At 35.9% G+C, this 15,908-nt stretch overlaps 1 protein-coding gene across 1 annotated transcript in view; it reads left to right on the plus strand.

Annotated features, from left to right (window-relative positions):
* Positions 1 to 15,908, plus strand: part of CERKL (ceramide kinase like) — a 53,150-nt gene that overhangs the window by 16,512 nt on the left and 20,730 nt on the right. Inside the window, exons 2-3 of the mRNA XM_032190506.1 lie at positions 7,509 to 7,751; positions 13,517 to 13,648. Of these exons, the coding sequence (XP_032046397.1) occupies positions 7,509 to 7,751; positions 13,517 to 13,648 (375 nt within the window). The remainder of the gene's footprint in view (positions 1 to 7,508; positions 7,752 to 13,516; positions 13,649 to 15,908) is intronic.

A 15,908-nucleotide genomic window follows, 5' to 3' on the forward strand; every position in this document is an offset into this window, starting at 1 on the left:
CAGAATTTTTCTAGGTTGGAAGAGACCTCAAGGTCATCGAGTCCAACCTCCAACCTAATGCTAACAGCCCTCCACTAAACCATATCCCTAAGCTCTACATCTAAACGTCTTTTGAAGACTTCCAGGGATGGTGACTCCACCACTTCCCTGGGCAGCCTGTTCCAGTGCCTCACAACCCTTTCAGTGAAGAAGTTCAGTTAATGTGATGTTAATGAGAAAATGTAACTATTAAAAAGCAAAGACTTCGCATGTCCCCTCTCAAGTGCATTAGTTTCAGAATGTCTCTCTGCCTCCCTTCCTTTCAGCTACCCCTGTTCTCTACAGCATCATTCCCAGCAGATCTTCTTTGGAGATTATTTTTTCATTTCATAATCTCCTTTAAATCCTTTGTTGGAGAATGATGGGGAAACTTTTCCTTAAGGCGGAGCTTCTTGTCTGAAAAAATGCTAGGTCTTGTGCTAAGTTTTAATCACATAATGGTGGAGCTGTTTTTCGGCTCAGGTCTTTATTCAAGAAACTATTGGGCTTCCTTTCAAACTATGAATTTTGGTGTATTTGCTGACAAAGTTTTACTGTTACCTTGTAGTTTGAGAGGAAGGTGTTTTGCTGCTCATGGAACATGTTGTGAGTGAAAGCTTTGGGGACTGATGTGTACTGAGCCTCATGCAAGAAGGAAGGCCTTAGGATATTTGGAAAGACAAGGATGATTAGTTTTTAAAAGATGTGGTGGAGGGCAGGGATCAGAATCAACTGGTGAAGGAGTCCTGTGGAAAGAGAGGTTTGGAACATGGAGAGAGATGGAAAAGGAGGGGAGAAGGCTGGAGGAAGCAACCAACTGAAGTCATGAGTCAAGGATTCTTGCCTCTGCTTCTTGGACTGCTTTATATTAAACTAGTTGTGCTAAAATACCATGGGAGGGACTTATGGAAGTAGGGACTTTTGAGGTGACTATCCTAATGCATTATGAAAGTATTCTCTCATAACCTTTTTATTTTTAGGAACATTATGCCTGTATGAATATACAGGAATGTACTCCTGGATATACACAGAAATAAAGCATTGTATAGAGAAGAGTGACCTGCTGGCTGGTAATTTCAGCCATGCTTCCTTCTTTGGGGTAACTTTGCTGAACATGAATAGTAAACAATTATCATGATGCCTTTTGCTGCTGTATTAAAATAATGTGTAATTTTTTGCCCAACACACTGTGTCATTATAGACTTAGAGTTTTATTCTGAGTATTATATATATTTTTAATAACACGTAAATAGAGTTCTAAAAAATCAGTGTGCATCTTCCCAGTTCTTCCTGACTCTGTTGATGATCTTTGAGGAATTAGCAATTAGAAGTTAACGCGCACAGCATGTTGGCCCAAGCCACACTGACTTCATGCTGATGAAAAGAGACAGTTCCAGTCTTTCCTCCTTCCCTGCTATGTGTATTCTTATGACTTTGAGCCATTTCTGGTTGCAGGACTCGTGTTGAAATGACTGCGTTAACTAACTTGTCAGAAGACTAAGCCAGCAAAAAAATAAAATAAAATGGACAATCTATGCTACTTTAGAGAGTTGAATTGACTCAACTTGGTTTTGTCAAGTGCCAGACACAAAACAAAGGCTGGACTACACAGTTGTGGTAGGTGCCTGTATTGGAAGGGGGATTAATGGCACGGTGTTGCATTGGCTTGGCAAAATACATCACTTCACCCTGAGATTCTCTAAAGGAGAATGAAAATCGGTTGTTTTCCTGTCAGATGCTTTTAAGCTCAATTTTCTGCCCTGAAGGGTTACAGCTGTTGCTGCAAGTAAATAGGTGGCATTAAAAGATGAAGGTAGTAGCTGCACCCTGCTTTTACTCTCGAGCTCTGGAGGAACTACAATGCATCTCTTCAGTACTTTGTAATACTTCCTGAGCTCCCTAGGAGGTCATTACACACAATCTGGAAAATATTTTTCTAAACTATGGTCTTGGCTGTGTTATGTATCTCTTTATAACACCATTTAAAAGGACTTGAGTAGCACAAAGGTGATCTTAAAAACAAACAAAAAGAAACAGGTCTTCCCCAGCCTGGCCCATGCTTTACCACCTTCTCCCCAGCTCACTGTTCAATATTCTGGCCAAGCAGTAAGTGAAGTTTTGCTTTCTCTGGTTATGAAGGAGAGTAGGAGGCATAATATCGTGGGTTTTTTTTGTTCCCCCCACCCCTTCCAAGGTGTTGCATGACTGATCTTTTTTGAAATAGATTGAAAATTCAGATGTTTTGAAAGTAGCTTTTCTGTTTTATGTTTTGTGTATTTAAATTAATATTGAATAGTCTGACGTGAGCTATACAGTGATTCTTAGCTCTTTTGGCAAAAAATGATCATACTTTCACCTTTATAGTTCGCATTGCTAGTCCTTCATAACCAAAGTAGTAGCTGAAAACTCTGGAGTGGTTTCATGAGTCAGTTGCATGGCCCTTACTGCACTGATGGGAAGAATGGGCTCAAGTTAGTACTTGGTGTTTTATACAGAATTTATTTAAAATATTTATTTAATAATTAATTATTAAATTATTTCAAATTATATTTTTAAAATAAATATTGCTAAGCATAAGTTTGTGAACATATTGTCAAAACTGTTTTCACTTTTCATTCTATTTCCTTTTAAAAAATATATTAATACGACTATATTTTATTGTATATTTGGAATAATAGTGTTGAAAACAGTGTTTATGCTGTGTAAGAAGAACTGCAATAACTACTGTATTTTCTTTGGTATAATCTTGATGGTTTTATTTCTGTTTATCTATTATGTTACACTGTACTCAGGTATAGCAATGAACTATCAATGAAGTAAGCTTGAGAGCCTAATAGGACAAAATGTGTAGTAGTTTTATCTATAGAATCAAGTGGGACTAGGTGAGTTGCCAAAGGTCATACAAAGAATTCATGACCAGGGGAGTAGAACCTTATGTTCCTTATTTCCAAATCTTGTAGTTGAACTATACAGACACCTGACATACGTATTTCTCAGATATTTGTTACAGAAATTAAGTCCTCAGATACCACTCCTAGATGTTGGCCCTCTATTGTCAGATAACAGTCTGATAAATGATACGTTGTTGAAGTGTTGGCGCTTGTATTTTAATGACACATTTCTGCAAATTGTTCTGTTTTCTATAGTGCTGTTTTTTTCTTCTGTATGTTTTGATCAATTTTGTTTTAAACATGAGATACTCTATTTGTTTAAAACTTAGTTTAACACTTAATTTTTTATTAAATAAGAGATTAGATTACTGTAAATAGGAAAAAAATGTAGGATAGTCTTTTTTTTTTTTTTTTTTTTTTTTTTTTTTTTTTGAAAACAGAGAAACAGAGATGGGATAAATTGAGGCATAAAACTTCCTAGAAATTCGTATATCAGGCAGGCCTTTTTTCATGCTGTATTTGGGGAGGAAAAAAAAGTGGACATGTGCAGAAACTGTGAGTACAATTAGCGTCAAGCAGATAAATCCAACTCTAATCCTGTTTACGCTCTACATCAGACAGATGTGCTGAGATTGATTTAGACAAGCTCTTGGCTTATAGTAATTTTTTTTTAAGTGCCATATATTCTGTTTTTGTTAGGTCTTTGTTAAATGTTAAGTGCTGTTAGTTTTACTCTTCCTAACGCCTGTAACCTACTTTATACAGGTTCCCTCTCAGCTCTCATGATGACAGGGCAGCCTGGTAGAAGAGATTATCTTTATTCCTTGTAATTAAATTGACTTTTTTTTTTTTTCAGAGGATACAACAATGGGAAGTGGGTACTGAATTAAATAAATAGCATGATATCTAATAGATGTATACTTAAATCTCTTGCAAGAACAGATGGTACCCAATATCTTTCTAAGTAATGTGAGAGGACAGTTAATGTCCTGAAACAGCTAGCAATAACCAATATGATACTAACAAACTGATTGTGTTGTGTTTTTTTTTTTTTTTTAAGTTTAAAGAAGTGTCTAATGCATTATGTACTTTATTTTTAAAGTAAACTTGGTTGTTACTACCTGTTAGAGATATTTCATAATAACATATGCAATATATTTATAAATATACTTATATTTACATATTCATAAATATATAAAATATATACATATAACTCATGGCTTAAATTTTCATCTGAGTTCTTTTTAAAATAAAATTTTACTGTATTTGTGATGATCTTATTTTCAGTAAAAATGGAAGATAAAAAATTGTACAGTAGGCCTAAGGCCTTGCATGAAAACTTTTCAACTGTAGTAAAAATTGCCTGTCCTGATCATATTAACACATTCAATATTTCCTTTACAATGTAAAACTTGAGGATGATGCTTTTGTATGATTCGGTATTCCTATAGAATCACAGAATCACATAATTGTCTAGGTTGGAAGAGACCTCAAGATCATCTAGTCCAACCTCTGACCTAACACTAACAATCCTCCACTAAACCATATCGTTAAGTTCAACATCTAAACATCTTTTAAAGACCTCCAAGGATGGTGACTCCACCACTTCCCTGGGCAGCCCATTCCAATGCTTAACAACTTTCAGTAAAGAAGTTCTTTGTAACATCCAACCTAAAACACCCCTGGCGCAACTTAAACCCATTCCCCCTTGTCCTGTCACCAGGCACGTGGGAGAACAGACCAACCCCCACCTCTCTACAGCCTCCTTTAATGTACTTATAAAGAGCAATAAGGTCGCCCCTGAGCCTCCTTTACTCCACGCTGAACAAGCCCAGCTCCCTCAGCCGCTCCTTGTAGGACTTGTTCTCCAGACCCCTCACCAGCTTCGTTGCCCTTCTCTGGACTCTTTCGAGCACCTCTATATCCTTCTTCTTTATAGTTTATATACTTCTCCAAGCTGTATTTGAAAATGTGTTCCAGTAGAACAGCTGGAATAAAAATACTATTTTTGAAAATGTAATGCTGCCTAGTAAGAATGGATTATTTTAATTTTCAAAATTTTTATGTGCATCTAAGCAACGCAAGACTTTGACAAATGTAGAGGAAGAGGAAGGTTTAAAAGCAAATAAATATCTGGCTGAAGTAGTAGCATGAAGAGACAAGATGAAATGGGCCTTAGCTGACTGACAACTAAGGTTATATTATGGAAATTGCTAGCAGAAAGAGAGTATTGGAGCAGGCCTTCATTTTGTAGTTTCATGCAGGACAAATAGACTAATGTTTGTAATCTATTTACGGTTTGTACGCATAATATTAGCACAACAAAATTAGTGATGCTCTCAGCAAAGCTAATATTCCAAAATGTTATTTAATTTAAAACATTTAAAAAGCAAACCCATTTAGCTTATTTGTACTGGTCTTGGTGAATAACTGCTGGGCAGCTGCTATTATACTTCATATGTCTGCTTACCCAAGTTCCTAAAACACTGTGTGTGTGCTGGAATGTCCAGTGGTCTGTGTGTCTGACAAGTGTTTCTGGAAAAAGATGAGTAGACCTCCCCTTTGAAAATGCTGTTTTTATAGTCAAGATGGGTCTTAAATGGGTCTGTATCTGTAGTTCTAGAACCTACATTTGTGGACTCAAATGAGGGCGTAAAGGCCTTGCAGAGGGATCTGGACAGGTTGGAGAGCTGGGCGATCACCAACCGCATGAAGTTCAATAAGAGCAAGTGCCGGGTCCTGCACCTGGGACGGGGAAACCCTGGCTGCATGTACAGACTGGGCGATGAGACGCTGGAGAGCAGCCTAGAAGAGAGGGATCTGGGGGTCGTGGTAGACAGCAAGTTGAATATGAGCCAGCAGTGTGCCCTGGCAGCCAGGAGGGCCAATCGTGTCCTGGGGTGCATCAAGCACGGCATCGCTAGTAGGTCAAGGGAGGTGATTGTCCCGCTCTACTCTGCGCTGGTGCGGCCTCACCTCGAGTACTGTGTGCAGTTCTGGGCACCACAGTATAAAAAGGACATGAAACTGTTGGAAAGTGTCCAGAGGAGGGCTACGAAGATGGTGAAAGGCCTTGAGGGGAAGACGTACGAGGAACGGCTGAGGTCACTGGGCCTGTTCAGCCTGGAGAAGAGGAGGCTGAGGGGAGACCTCATCACAGTCTACAACTTCCTCGTAAGGGGGTGTCGAGAGGCAGGAGACCTTTTCTCCATTAACACTAGTGACAGGACCCGCGGGAACGGGGTTAAGCTGAGGCAGGGGAAATTTAGGCTGGACGTCAGGAGGGGGTTCTTCACAGAGAGGGTGGTTGCACACTGGAACAGGCTCCCCAGGGAAGTGGTCACTGCACTGAGCCTGTCTGAATTTAAGAAGAGATTGGACTGTGAACTTAGGCATATGGTCTGAACTTTTGGGTAGACCTGTGCGGTGTCAAGAGTTGGACTTGATGATCCTTAAGGGTCCCTTCCAACTCAGGATATTCTATGATTCTATGATTCTATGAAAAGTGATTGAGGATGTTGTGAAGTCTTTCATTTAAGGTCTACAAAGACTCCCCAGGTGTTTTAGAGGAGTGATGTAGAGTTGGTAAGAATCCAGCTGTCTGGTTTGGTGCCTTGGGCTGCAAGGGGCTCTTTATTGGTCTCTATATCACATTGCATCTGCTGTAAACACATAGCAAAGAAAGTTTGCTTTTCCTGTTCAGAATATCTGACTCCTATAAGAATGTTGACTTTTTTCCTTCAGTCTGTGTATTTGAATGGGTTTGGTTTTGAGGAATTGGGTGTTTTACAGCTTAAGAGAGCAGAAAAGGAACAGAATAAGCCTATACCACAGTGGCTTAATTATTGCACCTCCAAAAGGCATTTGCAACTAGTGCATGACATCGTCAGCAACCCAGGGATCTGTGTGTCTGTCAACCCCAATACAAGAAAGCCTTCATTTCATGTTCCAGCCTGACATAACTCTCTCTGGGGCTGAGAGTTTTGAACTGTCACAAGCACTTTTGAAACTGTTTTTCTTGTCTTCTAAATTAAAATCAAACGTGTAACTTGAAAATGAAAGATGAAATGGGTGATGTGCGTTTGGTGTATTTTTCTGGTTTTGCACAGCCGTTTTCTGATCTCTTTCTAGTCTAAACCCAAAGGGCAGCTGTAGTATCAATTGGAAAAATAAATTAAATATATATATAATTAGCTATATTTGTATAGTCAGCTTGGGTCCTATTGCACTTTCTGATTTCTGAGAGAGGTGATTCTGAAGAAGAGAATGAAAAATTTGCCTTGTGACTTCAATAGCAACACAAAAGTTGGGGAGGTGTCACTTTTTTAGAGCCTCAAATTTGTTTTAGTTGTTTGAATCAAAAAGGGATACTATAGCCGCTTTGAGATTGTGCTATTTGTATAGCAGGGTACCTAAATAATAGAGTTGGTAAAATATGAGATCAGAGATTGACGCGTGTGATATGCAATAAGTTTCAGTATAGGCATGAGCAGATGCAACAAGTGAAACTAGAGGTGAGGCCATAACAGTATTGTTTTTTGTTTGCTTATTTTGATTAGATATTACTCTTAGTTGGTAACTTTTTTTTCCTCCTTACAGGTGATTCCAGTACGGTTCTACAGGATGAAGAGGAGATTATTGAGATGAAGGATGTATTTTCAGTCAAACTAAAACGCCGTCGTTTTGTGGGACAGAAAAAAGGTGGTACTTTATTGGGTATCACTATTTTTAAATGCTTGCATAAAGAAGAAAATAAACTAACGGACTGTGCTGTCCATTTAAACAACTTAAGTGAAGATCACTGTAATTCATGGTTTAGACATCTAAAGGAAATTTTGAATGGTAAGCACTTAATCGGGGTTGTTATTATTTCAGACTTTTTTCTATTGGTGATGCATAAGGTTGAATGATTCTTAGAAAAAATATTTTGCCTGTAGAAATTAAAACACAAACGTATGAATAATGTTGTTGGAAAATGCTGTACACTACCAAAGTTCGACATGGTGAAGTATAAAATTTAACAAAGTGACAATGACTAAAGCATGTTTAAAAAAATAAGCTGATGCTATATTTTGGAAGTGTTCAAACACTGAACATAAGTAGCCGATTGCTTTCTGACTGAAGAGTCTTTTGAGAAATCTGTTTCTTAAACAAAATACAATGTTGGTGCTTTCACTTGGAATTGCTGCACATGTAATGGTACTGGAGTTGTTGCAGCACAGGAGACTCTTCAGAGACTGCCCAGAACCTGTTTAGGAACTCCCGCTTGAGACCCACAGACTCGTAGAGGCTAATGGGAGAGGCTTCCTCCTCATAATATCACAGGTGAAAGGGCTCTTAAGGCTCTGTAGAACTCTTACTGTATAATTTGATACTAGTGTATTGATACTAGTTAGTGATGAGAGGCAGTTCTTTATTTAAAAATATTTTTCTGTATGCTATAATAATTTCAGGATGCTTTCTTAACCCATTAAAGTTGTATTTTTCATGTAAGTTGCACCAAATTTAAGAAATTAATATTGACTTTTTAGGGTGTGTGTGTAGGGGGGAAACAGCAACCCAAAACAAAAACAAGCCAAAGCCTTTCACTGTAATTTAATGCTATGAATTTTGGGAAGACACAGAATATAGTACACTTGTGATTTAAAACAAAAAACAACAACAAAACACAAACCAAACTCTCTGATTTATCTCAAAATTGTGTCTGTTTATTGACTATAGCAAATGAGTTTCCTCATTAGAGAAGAAAAACAATCCTTCTTATAACAGATTATTAAAACTTCAGCCGAATTGTTAATACTGAGCCTGATTACAGAATTCAAATTTTACACATCTGTACTGTTTGTAACAGCACTTCCAGTAGAGATTTATAGCGTTCTTCTATTAAAGTTAAGCAGAAATAGAGAAAACGAAATAATGTTCATTAAGTGTGCATACATACACTACTTCCAATATGCTTTGGATTTTCCAAACAAAATTGTATATTAAAAAGTGTCCCCCCTTGCCCCTCTTGAAAGGCTTTATCAGTAAATATCTAAATCTGCAGAAGTGCCAAGATTCTTGCAGATCTCTAGCTACCCATAAAGGCAAGGACATTTGCATACGGAGCAAATGTCTGTTTTGTTCCCAGATTACCCTCCATCCATCAGGAGCAGTGATACCATATGTTCACAGAAAAAAAGAGGCAGTATCTCTTGCTCAGGTTGCCTTGACTTCGAGGTGCAGTCTCTGTTTTATAGCTTTGTAATTGCAAGCCACCTGAACCTGAAAAAAGCATTCTGTGCCATGTTGCTCTTTCTGGTTCTTCCTTCAGCTTTCATCTTTCTTCAGAAGTCAAACCTTGTGCCGCTTTTTCTGGATGTCTACTCAGTACATTTTTCTCCTTTACTTTTACTTCAGGAATAATCAGGACTCAGAGTGTGTTGGGAAAAATATCCAAATGCAAACCCCACAATACTGTTTACTGAAGTGTACATTGTTCTGAGTTCTGCAACTGTAGTAAAAGTAGTTTTTCACACTATTAGATTTTGAAGACTGAGTAGGTATTCAAACTGCCTTTCTGCCTTTTTCAGAAAATCAGCAAATTGACAGCAACATTTCTACACTGAGTGTGGCAGAGAGACATTATCATTAATTCAAACAGTGTTGATATACTAACAATATAATTCAGGGAAAATTTTTTATTCTAATTTAAAATGTGCCAAACATTGGCAGGAAGGCCCCAGTAGCATACAACAGATCAAGTTCTGTTCTTTCTTCAGTAATTAAAGTCTCAAAAGGTGCATTGCATTGATATATCTCTGCTTATAGATAAGCTCTGCTATATAATCCTGCTATATCCTTATATTTAAGGATATATCCTTACAGACTGCAACACAAAATTAAAAGTCCATCCTTCTAAAATAGTCAAAATTGAACTGTATTTCTTTTTCCTAATGTGTCTTGTCAGAAAGTAAGTTTTCATTAACTGCTGAACTATTTACCTGAAGGATTTTTATTGCCTCTAGGATGGAGCAAATTAAAAGCAGGTGATCTACCGAAGTAGAGTGTCTGTATGCTTAGGTACAGCTGTCAGTAAATACGTATTTTCATTTGTCAGAATGGCTAAATGTTACTAAAAGGCGCATCTCTGACAACTGAAAATAAATACAATTTCTATTTGATTACCTTCTTTTATTATTTTTTTTAAGCATTCATCATTTCTGTGTGTGTGTGTAACAGGGTAAAAAGCGTGCTACTGTCTTCCCACTTCTAAAAAAAATTTCTTATTTTCTACATATAAGTGCTGTTGTCTAGACGCACGCCTGTGAGATATTAAGAGCTTGCTCAATGATATGATGTTCAAGAAAACTTTGACCCGTTTTTTGATCATTGCTTATTTGTTAAACTGATGTAAAATGACTGCTTCTACCTTTAGGCATGCACCTTTGGAGCCCAGATTCTGCATTGGCTCCTGGAAAGCCCCAAATGGCAGCTTAGACATTTGTTTCTAGTCTGGTGTTGTATGTCAGACCTATTGTGCACCTGACTCACAGTGATTTCCATTTATACATTGCATCTTTCTGTGCTGGGCTTATGGGCATGTGCTGTAGACATACTGTGTAAGTAGAATTCACTGCTTGATTTCGAATCCTCTCTGCATGCAAATGCCCAGGGCTACTTAAAGGGTTAAAACACCCCTGGAAATGGGAGAAAAGGGACAATTAGCAATGCTTACCTATTCTTTTTTGTTTGTTTGTTTTTGTTTTTAATTTCTTTAGCTGTGTTGAGTCTTATTCTTGTTAACAGTGTTGATTTGAAAGAGTTTCACTTAAAATCTCTGTAAGTTAACAGAAGACAATACTGTTAAGAATAAATGATGAAGTAAGTAAAAGTACATGAAGTACATTTTATTTTTATGTACCATTCTGTAGTATCTCTCTTGTTCTGGGATTTGATACGAATGTCTGAAACTTCATGCATGAAGTTTTAATTAAACCATTAATGTTAAACATTAACTTTGCTTAGTTAATATTAACAGTGGTGTGTCCATAGTTACATTAACAAATGTTTCATATTATTAGTTTTCCTCATGTATAATATTGCTACTGCTGTATAAAGTATTTATAAATGCATGTAATAACAATGTGATTCCAAGCTCTTAACTTTTGTAACATAAACCCATTTTCATAAAACTAAGAACTGAAAGCAGCACAGATGTATGTCTGAGCATAGCGTCTCTGCTGCCCTCCGAGCCTTTGTTTTCAGAACACCCTGATTGACCCACCACCCTTCATGGTTCACTGATTCACTTGATAGATCAAGTTTAAACTAGTGCATATTAGCACATTTGTTAGTACTAGAGGAACAGTTGGCCTTCCTGCTTTAGGCTGCAGGTTCATTTCAAATGGAGCAGCTACAGAAAACAATAACAGAATACCAGTTAGGACAGCACCAAAAGGCTGACAGACTGAAATCAGTTGCAGGCTCTAGTAAATAAGATCAATTCATTCACAGTGTTGTTTAAAGAAAGTTAAAAGATGATTATTATTTAAAAATACTTAAGAGCTTTCACTATATATTATGTGTTTCATACTATATTGTGTGAAAATCTTGTCTTTGATTAGGGTTGGATTTTCTTTCATTACATCCAGTTGTTTGTTACATGATCATTGCACTCTGTGAATGATAACTAATAATTTTTGTCAAGATTATCCATTCATGTCTGTTGGCAATCGTTTGGCATGAAACCACATGAGTAGTGTGCCATCTCTCTGCTCAAATGCCACTGGTGAAATGAAAAAGAAATGAGTACAGATTTGGTCTTCCATCAAGAGCCTTTGGAATGCACCTTTGCTTGTGTCCTTTCATGATCGTATTTGTCACCTTTGTATGATGCTTCTTTGCTTTTTTGGCGATACAAGATACTGCTTCATATACTCAAAATGGTTTTTTATAAAAACTTACCAGCAGGCATTGAAAAATGAAACTTTTTCATCTTAGAGTTTTTTCAAGTTAGCAGTGGTGGTACATCAGAGAGAACTCATCAGCATACCATTTATAGGGGAAAAGTGTTGTTGCCTTACTCTTAAACAGTCTGTGTGTCTTCTGCTAATATCACTTAAATATGAGAGGGAGGGAAATTCTGTAACTAAGAAGATTGAGAAGTTACTGCCTTGTCTTGTTCTTTATCATGGATTTTGTACTTCTTGGAGAGAAACAAAGCAGCCAGTGATTTCGAACTGAAAATCAGTGATGGTTAGCAACAAACTCATAGTGTTGAAAGTGTTTAATATATTATGTGGTTTGGCATAAATGGGGAACCTATCTCTACTTAAGTGGTGTTTTATTTCATGTGCACAATATGGCATGTTTCCTGAGGATGTACTTCTTTGTGTAGGTACTCAGGCCTCCTGCTGAAGACATTCAGGATTCATCAGGCATTAACAATGCATTGGGAGTACATTGCCACATTAAATTTCTTTCAGTATCTTTAAGAAATCGTCTAAAATTTACTAGCACAAATTGGATAAAGTGCTAATTTTCATTTGCAGATTCTTTGATGTGTTTAAATGAGTGAAAGAATAATTTATGGGACTCTTATAATCATTATATTTTGATCTTAAGGAGTACTTTTCCCTTGATGCTAAAAACAGTATTTAGTTATAATTTCTCAGAAGATTTACTCCTGTTCAATTTTTGAGGTACAGGAAGTGGGGAAACAACTTCAGGAAGTCCCAGCCAACACTTCTAAGGTTTGTGTGGCCGTATAGTTTGAAGTAATACTCTATATGGGGCAGGAAAATTTTTTCACTCTTGGTTCCTTTTGGAGTTGAGGCCTATTGCTAATTTTCTTCCTGAATGTTGAAAGCAGTATACTTTATCAGACCTAGCTTTCATTTGGCTAAACAAGTGGTAATCTAACCTAAAACTAAAAGTAAATTGAGAATTTATAAATGAATTAATTGAATATAAAATTGTTCAATCATTTATTGTAAGTAACTAGCAAAACTCAGGTAGTATTTTGCACCATCATTTGCTTTTTGTGGTAAACCATCCTCACTCAGTAACAGCAACCACAGGAATTCTAGAAATGGGAACCTGAAAAGTAGTGTTTATATAAAAATGTTTACAAATCCCTACCCCCCCCCCCAAAAAAAATAAAATAAAATAAAATAAAATAAAATGAACAATAATTACTAGATTTCCAAATGGTATTGCCAAGTAATCTGTTTCTTTGCATTTCTTCTCACCTCTTTCAAGATGAGGAAATTTCCTTTGTGTTGCTTGATTTGTAATCCCAGAAAACAAAAGTAGTGAATTGTGCTGTCAGTTCTGTTGGATGTTACTGTCATTATGCCTGCTGGCAATGTTTCACCTTAAATTCCAAAGACAACATGTTTTGATATTTTTTGCCACTTGTCTTTTAGCTTCTCCACATTCAACATGCTCCTGTTTCAGGGTTTCACTAGGTTATGACATATACTTTTTTTTTTTTTTTCTGGTTCATTTTAATACTCTAATTCACATATCCTGTTTAAGTATTATATTGGTTCTAATATTAAAAATGCAGTTAAGCTGTATGAATAGCTGTGTGCAATATGAAATGTTTTGTGTTTTCTTTTTAGGCTTTCAAAATAGACCAAAATCCTTAAAAGTATTTGTTAATCCAAGCAGCCACAAACGAGAAGCCACTCATGTTTATTATGAAAAAGTTGCACCACTTTTTAAGCTTGCTGACGTCAAAACTGATGTCACAGGTAAGTTGCTTCAAAAGCATAGTTTAATCTCGTGTGAAACAAGTACTTAAGCATGAAAGATAATTTGAATCTTTATTAACTTTGTCTGCAAGTATTGAATTTATATTTATAATTTATTTAATGTAGTTGTACAATGCAATGTATTTTTTCATGAAAAAAATGTTTTAGTAATTCTGTTCTTCATTGAATAGCTTTCCTCCCCTATAGCCATCAATACCAGTAATATATCTTTCATACTTTTAAACCAAACATTGAATAAAAGGAAACAAGCATTTAATGTCTAATGGTCTTGCCTACGTTTGCTGAGATTTTTTCCTGCATTCTGACAGACACGTCTTAAAATATTACCTCTCTTCCTAGAAGATCTATTGGTCATGGGAGTGGGGCTGATTGGAAGAACATGCTATTTCTAGGGTCTGACTCAGTTTCAGGGATAACCTGTAAGCCTAAGTGATTAATGGGATGGCAAGGGTCGTTCTCACCAGGCTGGCGGGCATGACTTGCTGTCTGGAGAACATGAAGGTACAAGTTTAATGTTGTAGTGATGCTACCTTCTGCTCACTAATAGGTTCTTGATATCAGGCTTGGATTTAAAGCTCAAAATTCTGCCAGACTTCTGCTTTATGTCCTTCTGGCTTTCATTGAATTTGCCCTTTGGCTATTTTATTTCATTGGCTTTCTGTAAGAAACTGAGCAGGCAAACAACAGATTTCTTAGTGCAGTAAAATAGTAATGATCTTGTTATTATTTCTGCCCCGTTCTGTGAAATGACTGAAAGTTACTTAAGTTGCATCAAATGTCGTCTCCCCAAATTTCCAAGCATACAGAGAAGTGGTATTAGTATTTCCTGTTCCAAATAATTTTATATTAATAGCATTATAATTCCCTTTAATACACTGCTGTTCTTTGATTACACATTTCATATCCATGTGAAGTGTAAACTCTCTTGCAAGACATTTTAATATCAAAATGTATTTTTCCTGTGTCTGTTGTACTTAGTTTGCAAAAATAATTGGTTCCAGATTAAAGAGATGGGGTTTGTCTTGTAGTTATTGTCTAAACTTCTTGTGAAATCATGACTAGTTTAGGCTACATGCCAGAAAGCACTCTGAGAAAATCTGATTTAGGTATAAGAATATAATAACGCGATACGTGTTTGTATGAGATTTGTCTTGCTAATTTTATTACCTGTTTCTATATATTTTTAAATTATTTAGCCCACAATTTAAAGTAAAATCAAATGAAGATTAAAGACACAAAAAGTGTGAAAAAGAATTCAATCTGTTAGAATTATGTAGTGATTTTTTCTTAACTTCTCTTAACTGAGAAAGGAATATTAAAAGCTTTATGTGAGTTTTAATTCTCACAGATGCATTTTTCACCTGCAAGACAAAGTAGCATAAACAAATTATTAATAATGCTGTCTTCTTAGAAATTGAGCATAATGTTGCTTGGTCACAATTTAAAAATAAATAAATAAATAAATATATTATTATGCAGATTTTAGTAAGAGATAACTATGTCATGTTTTAAATTAACTATTACTTAGCTGTTTTAAACAACTATTTAAATAAAATTACCCTTTAAAAAAATTCCTTACTACTGGTTAGTGTTTCTTTTATTTTTGCTGTGAACATAACCTTGTTTGTAAAACTCAGCTAAAGGCAGATTTATCATTAACTTGTGTAAGATTACATTTTTAGCTATGTAATGTCATCTGAAATCCTAAAGTGTAATATATCAAATATGTACCAGCAGTTTTAAAGATTAATTCATAGAATTTAGCTATGATTATCGCTGTTAGTGAATTTTAAAAGCTTTTTCCTATTTGAAGAAAAACAATTTAAAAATTATTTTGGATTATTTTTCTTTTAAATTCTGAAAAGAAGCTTCTGTTTTTAGCTAGATAAATGTTTAATTGCTTATCTTTAAAAATAACGTTATTTTGCTAATATCCAAATACTGAAGTGCTTATTAGTTGCCTAACACTCCTCCTACAGGCAAAATGAGAAAACTACATTAGGGTTTTAAATGCTAGTGGAGAACTAAATAATTAAGAGATATGCATTAAAAAAATAACAAAAAATAAAAATAAAAAAACAAAAATAAAAAACAGGGGGACCGCTTGAAAGTCTTGTTCACTGGTGACATCTAATAAAACTCTTAAGTGCTTCATTTCGAGTAAATATATCAGATTTCTTCCTCCAATAATTGTTATGGCTTTTATTTGTGATGTTGAAGTGTGCATCTCACTATTACT

This window comes from Aythya fuligula, chromosome 6 (assembly GCF_009819795.1).
Source record: "Aythya fuligula isolate bAytFul2 chromosome 6, bAytFul2.pri, whole genome shotgun sequence".
Lineage (NCBI taxonomy): Eukaryota > Metazoa > Chordata > Aves > Anseriformes > Anatidae > Aythya > Aythya fuligula.